This window comes from Ipomoea nil, unplaced genomic scaffold (genome assembly GCF_001879475.1).
Source record: "Ipomoea nil cultivar Tokyo-kokei standard unplaced genomic scaffold, Asagao_1.1 scaffold2151, whole genome shotgun sequence".
NCBI lineage: Eukaryota > Viridiplantae > Streptophyta > Magnoliopsida > Solanales > Convolvulaceae > Ipomoea > Ipomoea nil.
The window spans coordinates 96223-118825 of NW_017618579.1; the positions used below are offsets into that span (position 1 = coordinate 96223).

A 22603-nucleotide genomic window follows, 5' to 3' on the forward strand; every position below is an offset into this window, starting at 1 on the left:
GTGTGTCTTTTACAACAAGCAGTTTTGAGCTAGTACATGTTGATATTTGGGGGCCCTTTCCAGTTGGCTCACTACAGGGACAACATTATTCTTTAACAGTAGTAGATGATTATAATAGGTTTACTTGGATCCATTTAATGATACAAAAGTCAGAAGTTAGATCCTTGATCAAGGCATTTTGTAGTTATGTGTCCACTAAGTTTTAATTTCTACTAAAATCGAGACCATAAAGAGTGATAATGGTCATGAGTTCAATATGCATCGAGTTTTATGCAGAGAAGGGTATTCTACATCAATGGTCATGTGTTAATACTCCGCACCAGAATGTTGTGGCACAAAGAAAACACCAACATATATTAAATGTTGCAAGGGCACTGAGATTCCAAGCAAATATTCCTTTGCAATTCTGGGGTCATTATGTCCTACATGCAGCATACCTTCTCAAGTCATTGATTGGGCAACTCCTTTTGAAAGGCTATATGGAAAACCTGTGGATTATACTAACCTAAAAGTTTTTGGATGCTTATGTTATGCCTCTACTTTATCTTAGTCATGGCACAAAATGGAAGCAAGGGGAAGAAAATGTGTTTGCATTGGTTATCCTGCCAATGTTAAAGGATACACTCTATATGATGTTCAAAGAGGTTCAACCTTTGTATATAGAGATGTACAATTTTATGAGCAAGATTTTCATTTCAAGTCCAATGATGTCACAAAAATCTCAGATAATTTTTTTGATCCCTCATTACCAGTGCTATCTTTTTCAGATGACCATGATTTTAACATGAGTACAGGAGATCCAGATTTTATTCCAATAAGTTCCCCACTTGCTCAGTCCAATCCTATATCAAACCAAAGTCTACTAATCAACAGTGAACTGCCAGTTGATCCTCCCTATGATAATCATGAAGTTCTACTCAGGAGATCTACAAGGCCTAAAAATGCTCCAAGTAGGCTGCAAGATTACTTTTGTGACTCAGTGTTGCATGATAGATCATCCCCACACCCTTTGGAAGCAGTTCTCTCTTATGATTCATTAACTCCAGCACACAGATTGTTCACAGTTGGTATCTCTTCTATTTCTGAGCCAAAAACCTACAATGAAGCTGTTATATATGACTGTTGGAAGCAGGCTATTCAAGCTGAAATTCAAGCTCTTCAGGAAAATAATACTTGGAAACTTACTGATCTTCCTCATGAAAAAACTCTCATTGGTTGCAAATGGGTATACAAAATTAAGCATAAGGCAGATGGGTCTACAGAGATGTATAAAGCCAGATTGGTAGCCAACGGTTACACTTAGCAGTTAGGTGTGGATTAGAGTGAATTCCATTTTTGGTCCTATTGCTATAGGGGCTTTTCCAATTTTAGTCCACCATAATTATTTTTGTCACATTGCGTCCACTATTATTAAAAGTGTTCCAATTTTAGTCCACTTTAAGATTTTTCGTGGACTAAAATTGGAACACTTTTAATAGTAGTGGACGCAATGTGGCAAAAATAATTATGGTGGACTAAAATTGGAATGACACCTATAACAGTAGGACCAAAAATGGAATTCACTCTGTGGATTATATAGAAACATTCTCACTAGTGGCCAGAATGGCAACTATCAGAACCTTCCTAACAATGGTTATGACTAAATGTTGGTATATTCAACAATTGGACATCAATAATGCCTTCCTCCATGGGGATTTAGATGAGGAGGTATATATGATCAATAGTTATGCTGTGCAACCGAATGCACCATGCACATGGTGCATACGATGCAAAACGACGTCGTTTTGACTAAAAACGCGCGTCCCACTTAAAAAAAAAAATTCATGTTCGATTCTCGGCAATAGCATTATTGTGGATATATAGTTATGAATTTCTGGATATATAGTTATGAATTTATGGATATTTAGTTCATTCATTGTGGATATTTAGTTCATTCATTGTAGATATATAGTTATGAATTTATGGATATATAGTTATGAATTTCTGGATATATAGTTATGAATTTATGGATATTTAGTTCATTCATTGTGGATATTTAGTTCAATCATTGTGGATATTTAGTGCATTCATTGTGGATATTTAGTTCATTCATTGTGGATTTTTACTTCATTCATTCACTGTGGATATATAGTTATGAATTTATGGATATATAAAAATGCTATTGCCGGGAATCGAACCTGATTTCTTTTTTAAGTGGGACGCGCGTTTTTTAACCAAAACGATGTCGTTTTGCATCGTATGCACCATGCGCATGGTGCATTCGGTTGCACGACATAATTTGCGATATATGATTTTGCCTCTTGGATTTCACAGTGAAAAGCCCAACCAAAGTTTTCAGGTTAGTGAAGTCCTTATATGGACTTAAACAGGCCAGTAGACAGTGGAATGCAAAACTCACAGCAGCTGCTCTGTTGTCCATTGGTTTCACACAAGCACATGCTGATCCATCCTTGTTTATTAGGGATAATGACAGTTCATTTATTGCTTTACTTGTTTATGTCGATGACATTATTGTTGCTGGGAATGATTATGATTCAATAGTTGTCAGGGTTGTAAAAATCGGTCTAGGCGCCCGCCTAGGCGCTAGGCCCCTCTAGACCGTGGCGATTTCCCCCCTAGGCGCCCGCCTAGGTTATCGGCCACCTAGGCGTCCGCCTAGCGCCTAATTCGGCCGATTTGGCCGCCTAGCGTCTAAGTTAGTCGAGTTAACTCGTCCATTTCGGTCGAGTTAACTCGATCGGCTCGGCCTATTTTTTTATTATATATATATGTGTGTGCATATATATATATATATATATATATATATATATATATATATATATATATATATATATATATATATATATATATATATATATATATATATGACATATATATCACTCGTAGACTAGTTTGATACTTTGAATCTTTGGATAATTGAAGTATTTGAGTATTTCATATTTGAGTATTTTTAATTTTTAATATTGTTTTAATGTTTTTTTTTTTTAAACCATTGTTTTGATGTTATGACTTATGAATTATCATTAATTCATTTATTTGGATGTGTTATTTGATTAAATGTTGAAAACAACCTGATTAAAATTGTCAAACTGCAAATCTACCACTGTTTTTTGGCACCCGCCTAGACCGCCTAGGCGCTAGGCGCTGTCCGGACGCCCGACTAGCGCCTAGCGCCTACTGCAACCGTGATAGTTGTTATAAAAGATTTCATGGACTCTACCTTCAAGATTAAGGATCTTGGTGAGCTTAGCTATTTTTTGGGAATAGAGGTTGTGAGGACTCTTGCTTGACTTAATCTGTGTCAGGAGAAGTATACTCTAGACATTCTACAAGAATGTGGTTTTCTTGAATCCAAGCCTGTTAATACTCCCATGGTAACAGGACATAAACTGGTTCACAATGATGGCCCTCTTCTTGAAGATGTTGGTGTATACAAAAGGCTCGTAGGTAGGCTTCTTTACCTAACTACTACAAGGCCCGATATAGCCTATGCAGTCCAACAGTTGAGTCAGTTTATAGATCATCTTACGGAGAGGCATTTAGTGGCAGCTCACAGAGTTCTCATGTACCTTAAAGGAGCACCAGGGAAGGGTCTTTTTTTATTCATCAACTTCAGAACTTCATTTGCAAGCTTTTGTTGACTCTGATTGGGCAGCTTGTTTAGAAACCAAAAAATCCATCTCAGACCGCTTTTGTATTTTTCTCGGGGATTCTCTAATTTCATGGAAAGCAAAGAAGCAACCTACTGTTTCCAGATCTTCCTCTGAGGCGGAGTATCGGGCATTAGCAGTAACAGTATGTGAAATGCAGTGGGTTAGCTATTTGTTGCATGATTTACAGATCACTCTTTCAAAGCATGATGTTGTCTTTTGTGATAACAACTCAGCTATTGCCATTGATGAGAATTCTGTGTTTCATGAAAGGACAAAGCATATAGAGATTGATTGTCATATTGGTAGGCAAATGGTTCAACAAGGCTTCATCAAACTCCTGTCTGTTGCATCTGCTAATCAAATAAGAGATGGTTTCACCAAACCATTACCTTTTTTCAGTTTAGTCAGTTTATGTCTAAGTTGTGACTCCAGAACTTGTATGTCCCAGGGGACCAAAGTAAGGGACAACTCATGAATAAGGGTTACCTAGTCTTTTTACATATATGTTTGTTATGAGCGGTTACTGCCATGTATTAGCTTGTATATATTAGCTTCAATTCTGATTGTATTCTCTGTAGAGTTTCCCAGAACATCTTTTCACCATTGATATGAATAAACTTCTGGTTCTTTTTCTTACCATCATGTTGAGTGTTGATCTCTGTTAATTTTGATATCACCTTATTAAGGACCACCTTAACTTCCAAATCTTTGTAATCCAGCTCCTTCACATGTTTTGTATCCATTTTAATGTCTTAAAAAAACACTCTATATGTGGATGCTTAGAAATTTGAAACTTGGAAATTTGCACAAAATTGGAAAATTTTAACACTCATAGTGTCACCACTTTGAATGAATCATGGGGCAAATTTAAAAAAAAAAAAAATTAAGCTAAAATTTCCAAATATTCCCATAATTTTGAATTGATTTGACAATCCTCTTTTCCAAATAATTGTGACACAAGACTCAGAAATATTAAAGATTCCTATTTTAAAATTTGAGACATTACATTGTTTGCTGTCTTATTCAATCCACAACCAACTCCACACAATTAAATTATATATGTTTCTTGTGTTACATGAAATCGAATTTGATTATCATCAGTAGTCAATCGTAGCAACACCATCTGTGATCTCATGCACGATCATTGGATCGATCTTCATCAGCTATTAACCACTCTACAATTAGCTCGAATCTCTCCCGCGTTACCTGTCAAGACACTGATTTGGCCCATCTTCACCATTGCAGCGGCAAATTTAAGCCCCCAGGAAATAGGGCTCCCAGCATTTTGTCTGACTTCGTTAGCCGTGGATGGATCTGTAAGCAAAGTTTGGTCTGAAGTGAACAGGCCTCGGTTGGCCAATATGTTGGTATAGTAGCTAACATCGGTGATGGCTGGAGAGAAAGGGTCCATTGGCACCACTAGGTTTGCGTTGCTATTGCCTTGCGGACACCGTTGTTTTAGTTGAGCTGCATATTGGGGATCTAGGCTCGGGTCTTGCACCGTGGTTGAGTTGAAACTGTAAAGCCGGTTATTGAAAGACGTGCAATGAGAACGCCCGATGGTGTGCGCGCCTGTCAGTTAGTGTTAGATTAGATATGTCGAGCATATAAATTGTTTGGATGAAGCGGTTATCAATATGTCAAAGACTATAGCTAGTAGCGAAGGACTTGAACGTATGACCTGGCTCTGATATGTTTCTAGTGGAGTATTTGAAAGGAATAGATTCAAAATAGAGTAGAATGTGTCTCACGTGTATATATATATATATATATATATATATATATATATATATATATATATCTTCCTTGAAAAAATAGAATTCATAGACAAATAAGTAAAAAAAACACGTTGATTATTGTATCCAATTTTTTTGTTGCAATAATTATAGTTCTATGATGGGCAGGGACACTATTGCTGAGATAATCACTTCTATATGAAATGCTGATATGGATCGAAAAAGAGTGGTTCAACGCCAAAAGTTTAAGTTAGTAGTGAGGGACTTAAACCCATGACTTGGTTTTGATACCAGTTGTTAAGACCACTACGCTAAAAGCTATAGTTAGTAGTAAAGGACTTAAACCATGACCTGACTCTGATACCACTTATTAGGTCCACTAAGCCAAAAGTTATAACTAGTAGCGAAGGTATAATTTTATTTTTTTATACACCGTACCGCCTTCATATTTTCGAAAGGCAAGGTATAGAACTTAGTTTTTCACCGATTACCTCCACCTAATAATCTCCTAACTACCAATTAATCGATTTGGCTCTTTACGCCATCATATAAAACTAACATACATGAAACTTTATTATTTTTTTTTGGCTGGCTTACCCGAGAGTGTAACCATTTCTTCTTGTGTGAATCCCTTGTTAGAAAAGAGGTTAGTAAGCTGTGGCACGTTAAATGAAGGTGGTGGCAAATTATTAGGTATCTCAGAAGCTAAAGAAACACGCCCATCTCTTCTTCCTGCCGGAACATCATAGCCAAATCCTCCCGTCTGCAGTTTTCCAATTGCAAGCATAATACTCAAATAAATAAATACATACATACATACATACATACATACATACATACATACATACATACATACATACATATATATATATATATATATATATATATATATATATATATATATATATATATATATATATAGAGGGAGGGAGAGAGAGAGGTTAAAGTGAGAATCTCTATTAAAATGTGACTCTGTGTACCATTGTGCACCACTTGTTCGATCTTGTGGTTTATAATAATTTTGACCAGTTAAATATACATCATTGCACCAATGCACAACTAAATTAGATGCACCATTTCTCAGATTTCGATCGTCTAATCTCACATCTTTGTGGTGCATAAGAGTTCACAGGTTCACACCCTGATTCTTACCTGAACCGAACATATTCAAATGAGGACAACTAAATTATAGAGGACTGTGAGCACAGATGTAGTCGTGTGACATTAGTCTGTCTGTCGTGTGCATGGCCGGATGTAGTCGTGTGCCATAATTTGTATGTCATGTGTATAGGTTTGTTAATTAATAGAGACTGTGTTCGAAACCTAATGTTTACATGTATGCTAGTGTGCCATTGTGTATTAAATTGTGTGCATGATACTAATTTGCCGTGTGCCCATTATCTGTCTACATAGTCCTTTATATATTGCTGTCCTCATGTGAACGCAACCATATATATATATATATATATATATATATATATATATATATATATATATATATATATATATATATATATATATATATATATATATATAGGCTAAGGATCCATTGAAAAATAGTATTATAGGAGAGAAATAAGAACCTATCTCAGTCTTAAGTCTGTAAAAATTCGACGGATTTGATCAAATTTAAAAAAATGCGGTAACATTTTCGTAATTATCATCAACTTCACTATCCAAAGTTGAACACTTCAATATGCAATCTTTAACAATTAAATATGTACACCTGATAAATTTTATAAAATCAACAAAAAAAAGTAAAATTTTAAATTTAAAGCGTAATTGTTAGATCTTAAGTAGTAAAAGGTGAACCACTAAACCAACTAAAACCATAAACTCGGTCATAAATTCTAAAATTGAAACTCTAAGTGCAATGCACTTTCGCATTTTTGCAATTGCATTCTTTTTAATACTAAATATGCAAAATGTTGGTTTTCAAATATATATATATATATATATATATATATATATATATGCAAAATGTTAATACTAAATGTGCAAAATGTTAATACTAAATGTGGAACTAGAAAAGTCTTAGAATTGTAGGTTTTAGTTTTGAAGTTTGTATAATAAAGTTGGTGAAAGTTATGAAAATGTCACTGCATGCATCTGTCTTTAAAAAATTTGATTTGACCCGTCCCATTTTTCTAAAAATAAGATTGAGATTGGTTTATATATGAATGTATAGGTAGTACGTAAGTCTTACTTACCATCTCTACACTATCCCTGGCTGCAAAAGCCAAAATATCAGCACACGACACAACTCCTTTACACAAAGATTCCAGCCTAGCTTTTGCACTGTCAATCACCTCAAATCCTCTCAAGCTTGGATTATTCGCTGGAGAATCCTTCTCCGCTGTGTTTGATGCAGTGGAATCTATAAGCACTGACCCATCGCACCCCTGCCACCCATAATGCAACATATATATACATATATTCTATAACTCCAAACTAACAATAATTTCTTTCAATAATTAGTGACACACTATACGTACCCTGACAAAGCAGTCATGGAAATGCATCCTCACAAGCCCGGCCGCCACTCCTCTATCGCAAACAAACGCTTTTTGGACCTCATCTTTAACAATCAACTCAGCCCTCCCACACGACCCACTGTAAAACCCAACTTGCAACTCAGCTTTTAACACAATCAACTGACATGTAAGCAGGGCTAAGGTACTATAACAACTTAGCATTCTTATTCTTGATGAACTCATCTCTGATTTGTTAGTTTTTTCTTAGCTATAATTTCTCCAAGTATACTCAAAGTATATATAGTACGAGCTTGAGTGTTAGCTATTCTACTAACTATATATATTGATCATATCACTCAATTCAATTCGTACATTATTAAAAAATGGATATGGTTTAGAGTGGCCCCTCAGCTCCTATGTATATCTCTCCTTCATACGTAAACGTCTTGTTAGTGGTGTCTGATGAGGCAAATAGCTGTAACGTACAAATGGTCTCTCATGCAGAATAGTATATCGTACCATTTGTTTGTATAGTTAAGTGAGCAAAAAGTTGAGGTGGGTTCGAGGCGCTTAGCTAAGGTTTGTTGTATTATTTGTATACGATAGATATGATCAATAATTATGTTGTTACAGGCCGGATTCTAAGGTGAAGGAATTTTATAATTATTTGGCAGCTAAAAAGTGATTGGAGCTAGATCCATAAATCATGTACATTATTGTTGACTTTCTTGCATGAGAATACAAAGGTAGTAGTTACTGATTGATAGCTTTGCTGCCTGCGGTTTGAAAACGAGAGAAGATGTCTTAGCTTGTTCAATTCTTATTATATTAATTACCTAAAAGAGAGAGGGAAGAAGTTGCCCTGCCTAGCAATTATATGTTGGGCAGAGACCGGTAAGAGGCAAGTCCAACATCATGTGATTAAGGGGTTGTTAGACGCAGGTCTGTAAGAAGTCAAGGTTAACACCATAGCTTACCTCTGGAAAATGTGATGACGTTCTATAATTAAGGAAATAAAATTATGTTTCTTTACTAGATATAATTTTTGGTATAGTGGTAAGTAGCCAGGATTAGATGATGTAGGTGGCCAATTATTAAAATCAACGATTTGGTCCCTCACTTATTCGCGACTTGTCAATGTTGTCCCTGAATCACGTATTCATCAATTTAGTCCCCGAAAATAATTGTTTTTCGTCAAATAAGTCCCTCAAGCCGTTTTCCGTCATGTCTCCGGCTAGACCTCCGATTTGCTCTGGGCATTTTCGTCATTTCCATTCGCTTAGTATATTCATCTCTATCATTACAGCTCGGGAAGAGAGTTCTCGCACCCAGTGCCGAATAACAACAACCGGGCAGTCGTTGGATTGCAGCTCCCAGGCAACTCTGACAATCCAATTCAGAAAGATCCGGCGTGCACTGCCCAAGACTGTATATTCTCTCAAACGCAGTGAAGTTAGCTTCTTGAGTCGCAAATTTCTTGCCGGATCGACCGCCGGCGGCTCGAGTGGCCATCTGATTCAACGTGTTTCCGACAGCATCCATGAACCTAGCCGGCTGAGAATCGTTCTGTGTATTATACAAATTCAACAAGGGCGACTGGTCGGCTCTCCCGAACATAGAGCTGTTGGAGTAACGCAACATACAGAAATCGTACCAGACAACAGCAGCCCTTTCGTTGGGGCATAGCTGCAGTATCTCTCTGATGGCATTTCTTACACAGGCCCCGCAGTCGGAGGTGGAGACATCACCCCGGCACATGAACAGGCCGTACGCGGTGTCCCTGGAGTTGTCGCGTCCACCGCCGGCGGTGAAACTGTAGAAACCATTTTCGCGGGTGCCATTGGAAGAAAGGGTGGAGAGAAGAGAATTAAGATTGGCTTGATATGTGCTGTTAGGAGTATAAGTTGTGGTGTTGGGACAGTAATAAGAGAGAGGTTGGGAGGAAACTCCGGCGAACAGAGTGAGCAGGAAGAAGAAGATGCAGAGGGTGTAGCCCACAGAAAGCATCTGAATGGAAATGACGAAAATGCCCAGGGCAAATCGGAGGTCTAGCCGGAGACATGACGGAAAACGGCTTGAGGGACTTATTTGACGAAAGACAATTATTTTCGGGGACTAATTTGATGAATACGTGATTCAGGGACAACATTGACAAGTCGCGAATAAGTGAGGGACCAAATCGTTTATTCACCCTATTATATTATGATACTAGTAATTCACCCGCGCGATGCACGGGAAAAAATTATGTTATTATAAATAAAAATAAAAAAATAGAAAAAATAAAAATATTTTAAATTGTTTAATATAATAATATTTTTGAGCTTCATTGATCAAGTATTTATTATTTTTATAGAATACAAAATTATAATTAAAATTTTGTATGGTTAATATAATCTCTAATTATGTACATAATTACATTGATTTATTCTTAATTGTATTTCATCTATATTATAATTTTCACAATACGAATAATAACTAAGATAATTACATTTAGAAAGCAAATTTCAAATTTTGTATGAGTAAATTTAAACTCTAATTGAACACATTTTTTATATGATTATATAATATATTTTATATGCACATGTTATTCCATAAACTCAAATGTCATTTTATAAGTCCAAGACCACTTTTTGTGGAGATAATTCAAATGTATTTTTTTTCTTTTAAAAGTCCTAAGTTTAGACATCCAGAAAAATATTAAAGACCCATACGATATATACATTTATATATATTTAAATTTTTATTTATGGCTTAAATGATTTTTTTTTATTCTAAAGTCCCAATAATTGACCTACGGCCTGCAACATTTGCTTTCTTCATCCCTTCTCGCTTCTGCCATTTCTTTGAAGCATTTGAGAGGGAGAAAAATTATATGTAGAGGCTTGCATTAATTGCATTGTTTCAGATATCGAATAGGTTTTCATCAAAAATTTAATTAATATTGTAATCCTAAGAACCACCATAAATAACAAAAGCATATCAAATAGACTTTCATTGTAAAGCCAGAAATTTAATTAATATTGCATCGTTTCATATTTTCTATTAATCGGGAATCGAAATCCTTAATTCTAATATCATAACATTTAATAACTCCATTAATTCAATAAATGTAATCCTTTGTTATGAGAGTAAAAAAGTAGCTATTTTATTTTTCAAATGTTGTGCTTTTTTTTTTTTTTTTTTTTTTTTTTTTTTATTATAGTAAAAGATGTTGTGACTATTTTATATTTAGAGCTAGTAATAATAATAATGTTGGTAATTAATTGTAACATTAATTATTTTCCAACCATATAGCTTTATTATATGTAAGATAAGAGTGAATAATTAAATATATTAATATTCATTTAATATATTTCAATATACATTATTAAATCTACTAAAACTGAGTAGCAAATTAATATTTTCTTTTTTAATACTGTGCATGCTCATGTTATATACATAATCACCCTATGTTTATGTTAATTTTTTTTTTTTTTTGAAAATATGTTTATGTTAATTTTAATTAATTCTTTGTTTCAAATTAATATCTATCTTATATATGTAATTCCTTGTTTATGTAATCACCATCTTCTTTGACTTGGAAGACCGAAACCGCCATTAATGCAGTTATTCAAAGAATATTACTTGAAAAGAAATGAAAATATACAATACCAGTAATTCATCAAAAGATCTAAAATTTCAAATTAAAGATAAATGAAAAAATCACCAGGTTACTCATTGAAGAAGATAAGAATTGATATTGTGATCTGCAAAATTAATTAGGAGGGGCCAAATAATTTAAGAAGGGAAGATACCAAAATAAGTATTATACTATATATGCAAGTTGCTCCGTCCCTGGTGGTAAGTGCTTGATCCTAAACTATGTATAGTCCAGGAAAATAACATGCTGCTTGTAGCATTTGATTCAACAAGTATAAAATTCTGACTATGCAAAGTTTGATTTATTTCTGGTTTGAGAAAGTTTGTTGGCTAGATAAGGTTTAAAAAAAACACAAGCAGGATGGCCAAACGTAACCCATCAAATGAAACAACCTATTTGGCTATTTCCATCGGCAAATTATTGTATGGAGCGTAATTCACACAGCTGTGTGGACTATGGTTTAAAACAACATCATTTTGATGTTAAAAAAAAAAAAAAAAAAAAAAAAAAACTTATTCCGCACACGTGTTAAAATAATGAACATTTTGAGATAAAATAATATATTTTATGAATTAAAATAATATACTTTATATGTTTTTGAATCATAATTCACACACTTATGTACGGTCCACACAATAATGATTCATTCCCGTCTATAGTTAGTGGCTGACGGAGGGAAAGATGTCCCTTACCCCGTATCCTTGAAATTTTTAAAAATATTTTTTAGTTAGTTATTTTTTGAATTTGACATTCGAAAATTTTATATTACAACTTACCTTTTTTTATGTTACAACTTGCTTCCAAATATGTAACTACTAATATTAAATTTTGATATTACATATTTAAGACTATTAATTAAATTGCCGATATGAATTTTGATTTTGCTTTAACTTACAGCTTACGTGCTTATATGAATGAATTTTGAATTTTGAATTTTGAATTTAGATTTTCCTTATAGTTGACTTGCTTCCAATTTCCAAATATATGATGAATTTCAGTTAGGTTACGTTCTTATTATTTGTTACTTAATTCTTTGAGATTTCATATTTATTTATACTTATTACTTGCTCCCAAATATATGAATTTGAGTTAGGTTCTTGCTAGCTATTTATTTCAATTCATTATTGTTTGAGATTTTATATTTATTTATACTTACTTGCTCCAAAATATATGAATTTGAGTTAGGTTGTTGTTATTTATTACTTTATTCTCTTTGATATTTTATATTTATTTATACTTAATTACTCCCAAAATATAAGCATCTTGATTCCAACTTAGATTGTTGGAAATTTAAAAATATATCGTGTATGTTAGATTGTTATTTTTTTAGAAAACATGATGTAACAGCTTAGATCTATATATATATATTTTTTTTGAATGTTACTAGCTCTATTACATTGTAGTATGTGTTCATATACTTTCTCAACCTACTGAAACACAAAGAGCCAATAACGCCTCCACTGAGACTTGAACTCACAACCTTCCAAATGGAAGTCCAACCCGGATACCATTAGACCACATAGTCCTGGTAGCTTAGATTTATATAAATATGAGTAATTGTTGATATTAAATTGTTATAAAATATATATGTTTGATGTCAAATTATTTACAAGAAGATTCTTGCAAAAATGTTAAATTTGTTTTGTGATTTGTTGATTAAAAAAAATGCTTAATCAAAATATGAGAAATTATAAGTAAATATTATATTGTAGTTTTTCATAACTATTAAATATTTTATTTTTATTTATGTGTTTTGCAATCAAACACTAGTAGAGAATTGACCAAAAAAATGAAACAATACACTTTTTTAATTAGAGCAAATACCAATTTTGGTCCCACGAGTATTAACAAAATGACAGTTTTGGTCCACATGATTAATTCCTACCAATTTTCATCCATGACTATTGTTTTAGTACCAATTTTCATCCACAACTATTATTTTAATGCCAAAATTCATCATGACGGTCACCCTTCGTTTAAGACATGCCGAAATATAAAATTATTAAGGGTAGTTTTGTGCTTTTCAAATTAGGATCCCTATTTGAGCATGAATAAAGAGATTTAAGTCCTAAAATTTATCCCAATTCACAGTTTTTCTCCTCAAATTAAGGTAGGATGAGGAGGAGAACTGCGAATTGGGATCGATCTTAGGGCTTAAATTCATTTATTTATGCTCAAATTGAAATCTTAAGTTGAAGAGGACGAAAATGGCCTTACAATTTTTAGATTTCGTGATGTCTTAAATAGATAGGTGACCGACGTGATGAATTTTGGTATTAAAATAATAGATGTGGATTAAAATTGGTACTAAAACAATAGTCGTGGATGAAAATTGGTAGGAATTAAACATGTGGACTAAAATCGTCATTTTGCTAATACTCGTAGGACCAAAATTGGTATTTGCTCTTTTTAATTACAAGTAAAAACTTCTAAAGTAAGGAAAAAAAATCGCGGTGGCATAGTTGTAAATATATTACAAACTTCACGGGTCTTTACTTATATAGTCAAGACTCTTATTACCAATTCAATGACGACACGCGTCTTTACCAGCAAGGTAAAGACGCGTATTCCTACGCGTATTTTTTTTTTTTTTGTAAAAAGTAAATAAAAAACTAAAACCATAAAAATAAAATTCTCTCCCCCAAAACCTAGGTTTCCTCCTTTTCTATCTCTCTCCGCCGCACCCTTCTCTCCAAAATCCAAATCCCTAACCTCCGCCGCCTCCGTGCCTCGCCTGCTCCAAGCAACCAACGGACCAAGCCGCCTTCGTGGTGCGACGACGCAGCAGACTCGAATGCCGACTTCCGCCTCTCCCCCGCCCTCCCCTGCGACAGATCCAGTAGACTCGAACGCTTGTGCTTGTGTCTCGGTCTAGATCTACGATTTGGGTCTTGGTCGTCCTCCTTCCACAGCGGCACTGAAATTGCAAGATCTACTTCTCTGACCAGGTTCTTGATCTTTATTTCTTATTTTTCTCACCATAGTCTTTTATACTACTGGTTTTCTTGGTGCTGCCTGCCTCTTTTGCAGTTCCGAGAGTGGAATTACCATAGGAGAGTATGCTAATGAAGATGAAGATGCTGGTGGGAATGGATGTGGAAGACGATGAAGGAGCGGCTGGTCAGCAGCAGGATTCGTCTTTGGCTTTCATCGATGACTTCAATCACAATTGCACTCTCTCCCCGAAGCAGGTTACAAGCTCTTAATGTCATTCCATCACTATTTCTTCTGAACTTACTAGCATTTCCGGATTATGTAATTATGGTGTAGAAATGTGGAATCAGTCCTAACTAATTAATTGAATCAACCCATGTTCAATCGCAGTGAGTTTCTCATTTCATACGAGCATCTTCAAATCCATATCTTTAGAGCATGTTATAGATCTAAATAAACGTAATTGAGATCTTACACACAATTGGATTTGTTTGTAGAACTGCTAGCACTTAAAGCCCATGGTAAAGGACACAAAATACTATGAAATATTGGGGGTTGGGGTGGGTGCCACGCCCGCAGGCGGTTCATCATCCAAGTGAGGCTAATTCTTCATTATATTCTAAGACATTAATATTTGCTGCTTCAGTTTTTAATTTCAGTGTGGTGGTGTTTAATATTTTGTTTGTAATTGTAATGTCTAAATGGTATGGATACTGGTAGTTCTATGTCATTTAATCTTCTTCTTCTTTCTTGAAAAAAAAAAGATGAATTTATATTGTATTAGTAAATGAATTACTCTCTAGATCAATTAGAATTATACATTAGAACTGTGGTATATTGAAATTAAGCATGCAAATTACTGTTTAACCATCATCATTATTATAATTAGTAGTATTGGTATTATCATTATTTCTGCTATTTTTAATTTTATTTTTACTTACAGAAATTATGTTGAATCCTGATGTTTCTAATTGGACTTAAAAGATTTATCAAATATATTCTGTTTTATGTAGTCTACTTAATTTTGTTTATGCTAACACAATTATGAGTTCTGATGTTTCATATAAAAGGTTAAAGAGTGCAAGTATTATACTTTATCTACTAATGTGGCTAGACTAGAGGATATCAGTAGATAGCTTAAAACTATGTTGAACTTGCTGATTTGGTTGTCCTGCAAAGAAGAAGTGGGATGCTGGAAAGGGAAGTAGTAGGAGTGGACATTGACTCATTCAAATTCTTCTCTAACACTTTGAGCCCTGGTTCTTTTCCACCCTCTTAGACAAGACAATTTCTAGTGTGGAAGCTGATTTGTGCCCATCTTTGTTTGGTCATTTCTCCCTCCGTTGGAATGTCACAACTTTTTTGTCTCTTTTGTTTTTCTTTTCATCAACAGTACCCTTGATATATCATTAGTAGTTGCATAGATAACAATTTTCTTATATTATGTTTTAGAATGTTGGTATGCCCAAACAGAGTAGTACAATGATAAGGAACCAGGAGGGGTTCATAGCAATGGTCCTGTTCTTGATGAAGTTCTACTGTCTGACCCAGAGGTAAACATTACGGACCATTTCATCAAGTAGTCCATAGTTTACCTTTCTTGGAATTAATCTGCATATAGCATCCTTATTCCTTACCTTCAGCCATTTTTAAATGAATTGAAATTTCTAAGTAGAATACTTTGGGGTTCGGCTTAGAAGTCACACCCAGAATTGTGTCACCACTTTGTTAGGGTAATTTTGCTGTGCTTAAACACCATTTATGAAAAACAAAAAAGAAAACACACACACACACACCATATCTTGAATGAATTGAAATTTCTTCCTAATGACAAAATTAACCAACCCATATTCTAACACTCTCCATCCTTCAACAATCAAAATTTTCAAAACCTTTACAAGCCAACCACATATTTCAATCCAAAAACAGCATGGGACTCTATTTAAGGAGAATTTTCTTTTTTAATCCAATTACTAGAGTATACTATTTTGTAATATTTGGTCAGTATGCACAATAATTCAATTTTTTTTTTTGTTGCAATATATATAATTCTTTGCAGTTATCTGATGCAATTGAGAATGAAAAGGTGGTGAACAAAACAATTCAAATTTATAATATTGACCGTGCCACTTGTGGACCGCATAGCTGGTGTTATTGCGAAGAAATACGGTGACACTGGTTTTGCTGGGTAGCTTAACATAACGTAATTCCAATCTTATATATAATTGTTGTGATTCTTGCATACATTGAGAAACATTTTGTTTTTCTATATCCTTGTAAAACTTAGAAGATTTGTTGCTACTCATGCAGATTCATAGGGAGTGGTGGGCAGTCATTTGGTTGTTTTTTGACACCTGGAAAGAACATCCGTCTTGTAGGAGAAGCTAATGACTATGTGGGGAAGGTTGGTTCATTAATTTTCTAATACCATGTGTAGAGCACATTTATCTCTCAAACATAAGCTTAAAAGGATAAAATTTTTGTTAAACACCAAGTGCTTCTGATAGTTTCATTGTGATTAAGTGTTTATTATTCACCTATTTATTATATTTTGTGTTTAATGATTTTTGATTGGATAATAGAATTTTCTTTTGAAACTAATGAATATTATTTTTAGAAAATATAACAGGCGTCTTAAAGATTCCTATTGTTATTTTTTTTATTTTTGTTAAACACTATACGCGTCTTTACTATACTAGTAAAGACGCGTATAGTCCCGTTTTACGCGGCTTCCAAGCAAAGACACGTAAAGTTGCCAACTTTCAGTGTCTGCGTCATACGCGTCTTTACTAGTAAAGACGCGTATTGTCTAATAGTAAAGACGCGAATGACTCATTTTGTACTAGTGAAACTATTTTGATTAATAACGATGTTCTTTGTTTAAATGTTTTTTGATGCCTTAATGTTACATTGAACATATTGACACAACATTAATTTGACATTATTTATGTCAAATCAAATATATATTTTACATACAAAAGACAAAATTCATCGCTCTAAGAGCCCAACACCCCAACTCAATAGGATGGTGGAGGTCAAAACCAACCCATAGTTTTATACTACACAACACTTGACATCATAGAATAGTTATAAAAGTAAGAAAATTATATTTATGTTAAAATTAAATACGTAAATAATAAAGTGTGCAAATATATATATATATATATATATATATATATATATATATATATATATATATATATAGGCGGGTTCAGGTGCGGCAGTGTCTTACGGTGCGGTTATTTCTTACGGTGCGGCAACACCAATAGTTCACCAAATATGCACCATCAACGTTAGGAAATACACCACACAAAACAGAGTAAACAGAGCCCTGCATCACCAAACACACACCATTAGGTGTGAGTAAAAGCACCATACACTGTTCGGAAATACACCATTGGGGGTGGTGAGTTATATGGTGTGTTTTTTTGAGTCTGTGGTGTATTTTGTGATGTTTTATTACATTTCATTGGGGTGTGTTTTTATTACACTGTTGGTGCATATTGTTAACACTGTTGGTGTATTCTGGAATTTGACCGCACCGCCGCATATGAGCGCTCTTCTATATATATATATATATATATATATATATATATATATATATAGGGAAGGGTTCAGGTGCGGGTATAGCTTCCCGTGCGGTTGTGCGGTTAGATCTGAGCTGTTGATCAAATTTAGATCAATGACTCAAATTAATAAAAATTAAAAAAAAAATGCGTGTCGGGAAGAAGATAGCGCCTACACAGCGTCTACACAAATGAGTAGCGTCTACACAAATGATAGCGTCTGCACAACCTCACGCACATTAAGTACAAATCCCACACACATTAAACACAGCCTCACGCACATTAAGCACAAACCCCACGCACTTTAAATATTAACTCACAGATTTTAAGTTTCAACAACTATTGACATTAAGCACAACCTCACGCACATTAAGTACAAACCCCACACACATTAAGCACAACCTCACGCACATTAAGCACAAACCCCACGCACTTTAATATATTAACTCACAGATTTTAAGTTTCAACAACTATTGACATTAAGCACAACCTCACGCACATTATGTACAAACCCCACACACATTAAGCACAACCTCACGCACATTAAGCACAAACCTCACGCACATTAATCACAGATCCGCTCACCTTAATTTTGACCTACATGCAAAAATTACAAAATTGTCGCCACATTTTTTTTTTTTTAAATTTTGACAATTCTGGACGTTGATTTAAGCGAGATGAATGGTCCAGATTAAACCGCACATGCGCACTCTAACCGCACCAGAACCTAATTCTATATATATATATATATATATATATATATATATATATACTAGTATTTTCACCCGTGCGATGCACGGAATGGATCTGTTATAATATTTTAAAAATATTTGGATCAATATACAATTATATAAATTATACATCGAATATTATATAGTGTAATTAAAGAATTGAGTTGTATCGACTGTATTTTCTAATGTTATCATTGCTTGAATTCGAGCAAATAATTGCCCAATTAATAACCAATGTGTAGATGTACGCATCCGATGCTAAAAATTTAGAGATTTTATATATCAGTGTTTATGATTTGTATTAAGTGGCAAATTTGTTTTGTCTGGCAACTCAGTTATATAAACCATTTGCTATCCTAATTTATTTGTATGGAAGATATAATTTCTGTGTAGATATATACCAATTTTGCCATCCTTGCATAAAAAGAAAACATAATATCACTGGTTGGAACTACACATTATTGAAAAGCTCTTTGTAAATGACATTGGTAGTAGCAATAGAATCTTGTCCATCATCGTCTAAAGCTAACACCTTCAGGCCTTCAGGATGGGTGATTTGGGAAAAGTCACATACAATTCCCATTGCCCATTGCATTACTATTTTCTCTGGGAAATCAATGAGCTCGAATTCATATGTATCCCATATAATACATATATTATAGTTAATCCGTTTTCTTTTTGAAATAGTTAATCAGGGATCATTTAGAGTTTTGAGTCAAATAGTAATATTCATTTCATTTTTCAATTGGCTTAGTTTATGTGCCATTTTTAATCATAGTTAATTATTTTCTAATACATATCAATTAGTTAATTATTAATAACATATTTTTTAATATTTTCAGTCAATTATTAATAATAGATTATTTTTCCAATTGACCTATACTATTGTTAATCTGTTTCCTTTTCGGAATAGTTAATTGGAATCATTTTAAATTTTCAGTCAATTATTAATATTCATTTCTTTTTTTTATTACCATATAATTAACATAGTCATGCAATAACGTAGTAATAATCTTCTCTGTGCAAAGTATTCTCAAAATAGTTTGCCCATTGAATGACTATTTCCTCTGAAAATCAATGAGTTCAAATCCATATGTACCCCATATAATAACTATAATATAGTTAATCTATTTTTTGTTCGAAATAGTTTAATTGGGGATCATTTTTAATTTTCAACCAATTATTAATATTTATTTTTTATCTCAGTCAATTATCATTTTGTTACTACATATCAATTAATTAATTATAAATAACAGATTATTTTTTGTTAATATTTTCAGTCAATTATTAATAACAGATTCATTTTTCAATTGATCTATATTATTGTTTGGACTGTCTGGCCATTTCCTTTTTCATTTGAATCAATTTGTGATCATTTTTAATAAAGTATTAATATTCATTTTATTTTTCAATTTGCCTAATTTCTGTGGCCATTTTTATTCTCAATAAATTATTCTTTTTAATACATATTAATTAGTTAATTATTAATAACGGATTTATTTTTAATATTTCCAGTCAATTATTAATAATAAATAAATTTTCCAATTTACTTATACTATAATTAATCCATTTTCTTTTCAAAATAGTTAATATGGAGATCTTTTTTAATTTTCAGACAATTATTAATATTTATTTCCTTTGTCAATTGGCCTAATTTCTGTGTCATTTATATTCACAACCAATTATTTTTTTCAATACATATCAATTAGTTAATTATTAATAACATATTATTTTTTAAATATTTTCCGTCAAATATAAATAATAGATTCCTTTTCCAATTTACATATAGTATTGTTTGGACGATCTGCCATTTCATTTTTCATTTTGGTTAATTTGAGATAATTTTTAATTTCAGTCAATTATTAATATTCACTTCATCTTTCAATTGACCTAATTTACGTGCAATATTTATTCTCAGTCAACTATTCTTTTTAAATACATATCAATTAGTCAATTAGTTAATTATTAATAACATATTCTTTTTAAAATATTTCCAGTAAATTATTAATAACAAAATACTTTACCAATTTACATATACTATTGTTTGGGCGATCTGACCGTTTTTTTTATTTGAGTCAGTTTGGAATCATTATTAATTTTCAGTCAATTGTTAATATTCATTTCCTATTTCGATTTACCTAAATTTCGTGCCATTTTTATTCTCAATTAATAATTATTTTTTGTAATATTCATTTTTAAACTATAATTTTACATGTGAACATAGTGTGAATAAACAAATAATACAAATACATATTCAAAGTAATGTAAAACCATGCAATTTTATAATTTAAACAAAATACACAAATTTAAAATTATAAATATAAAACATAACAAAAATATTGAAATAACCTAAGGACAAATGCATGTAAAATGTCAACCACCAATCATAGGAAGAATGTTTAATGCCCAAAGGCATAAATGGTTAGACTCTCAACAGGAAAATATTTTATTAATAACTAGTATTTTCACCCGTGCGATGCACGGAATTTATTTGTTATAATATATTAAAAATATTTGGGTCATTATACAATTATTTATATTATAACATCAAATATTATATAGTGCAATTGAAGATATAGTCTGGATCGTTTATGTTTGTTGATGATATCGTTGCTTGAATTTGAGAAAATAATTGTTCAAATTAATAGTTAATGTGTAGATGTACGCATGCAGTGTTATAACTTAAAGATTTTATATATCATTGTTTAAGATTTTTATAAATTAGACAAATGTGCTCGTTCTCTAGCAACTTAGTTATAGTAATCAATTGTTATCCTAATTGATTTGCATAGAGGATATATTTTTGTCTAGATATATAACAATTTTGTCATTTTGAAAAAAAAAAACATAATATCAACGATTGTATTTACACATTATTGAAAACATCTTTGTAGATGAAATTGGTAGTCGCAACACAATCTTTTCCATCCTCGTCTAGAGCTAACACCTTCAGGCCATCATGATGGGTGACTCGGGAGAAAGTCACGTACAATTGTCCGTGATTAAAGACCGATTATTTTTAGCAATAACCCAACGTGAGTTAGTGTTTGGCCTTGGCTTTTGTTGATAGTCATGGCATATGCAAGCATCAAAGGGAATTGTTTATGTTAGAACTTGAAGGGCAATCTCGTATGAGAAGGAGTGAGAGAAAATTGGGAGATAAGAACTTTGGTTCCTTCATGTGTCTCATTAACTATTCTTGCTTCGACAATGTGATCTGCCAATCTTGTGATGATGAGCCGCGTCCCGTTAAAAATACCAAGAGAGTGGACTATGTTCCGCAATAACATAACAGGTGCACCGACCTTTAATGTCAATGAAGGATTAGGAAGACCCGACAATCTCGAACTATTTAAAAATTCAGGAGTGTGTACTTCTGATAGATTTTCATTGTCTGATTCTGCCTTACACAAAGAGTCACAACTTAAATATGTTTGTCCTTCTACAGTATTCATATCACATATGTACTGATTAATTTGATCAACGACATCTAAAGTCAGTGAGAGGATCGCTCGGCCTTCTAGCTGTGACTCATCAAGCATGTCATATCTCGAGCTTGGGAGGATGCTTTCCATTATAGTTGCTATGCGATCGTGCCCATACTTCAACAAAAACAGTGTCGGAATATCGATCTCAAATGAACCGTCGTTTACAACCCATGTAATCCCATCTCCGATGTCTGTAATCCATTTTGAAAACCAATCAACCGTCTGTCTATCTTCCTCTAAAGCTAAGGTCCGTAGTCTCAAGTTCTTTGTGAGCCTTAATACCTTGCAATTTGTCCACAAGTATGAAGAATTAATAGTTGCTCCGACAACTACTGGTCTTGTTGCTTTCGGAATAATAGGTAGGATATGTCTAAAATTGCC

General features: G+C 33.1%; 2 protein-coding genes and 1 long non-coding RNA gene across 5 annotated transcripts; 1 reads left to right on the top strand and 2 right to left on the bottom strand.

Annotated features, from left to right (window-relative positions):
- Nucleotides 1-4539: 4539 nt before the first annotated feature.
- LOC109149069 (peroxidase 5-like) lies at nucleotides 4540-8165 on the bottom strand. Its single transcript, XM_019296712.1, has 4 exons — nucleotides 7885-8165; nucleotides 7600-7791; nucleotides 5987-6152; nucleotides 4540-5225 (listed from the first exon to the last, which is right to left on the bottom strand). The coding sequence occupies exons 1-4, from the start codon at nucleotides 8104-8106 to the stop codon at nucleotides 4813-4815; spliced, it is 993 nt and encodes a 330-aa protein (XP_019152257.1). The 5' UTR covers nucleotides 8107-8165; the 3' UTR covers nucleotides 4540-4812.
- An 892-nt stretch (nucleotides 8166-9057) lies between these two features.
- LOC109149076 (cysteine-rich receptor-like protein kinase 25) lies at nucleotides 9058-9870 on the bottom strand. The gene has a single exon (XM_019296723.1). It carries the CDS (start codon nucleotides 9868-9870, stop codon nucleotides 9058-9060), a length of 813 nt encoding a protein of 270 aa, XP_019152268.1.
- A 4289-nt stretch (nucleotides 9871-14159) lies between these two features.
- Nucleotides 14160-16984, top strand: LOC109149082. 3 transcript variants are annotated; one of them, XR_002048915.1, is made up of 6 exons: nucleotides 14167-14451; nucleotides 14534-14694; nucleotides 14935-15032; nucleotides 15890-15990; nucleotides 16497-16640; nucleotides 16748-16984. It is a non-coding gene; the product is annotated as an uncharacterized LOC109149082 (long non-coding RNA). The 3 variants fall into 3 exon arrangements; XR_002048914.1 differs by having other exon boundaries at nucleotides 14160-14694; XR_002048916.1 differs by lacking the exon at nucleotides 14935-15032 and having other exon boundaries at nucleotides 14160-14694.
- The last annotated feature ends 5619 nt before the right edge of the window (nucleotides 16985-22603 follow it).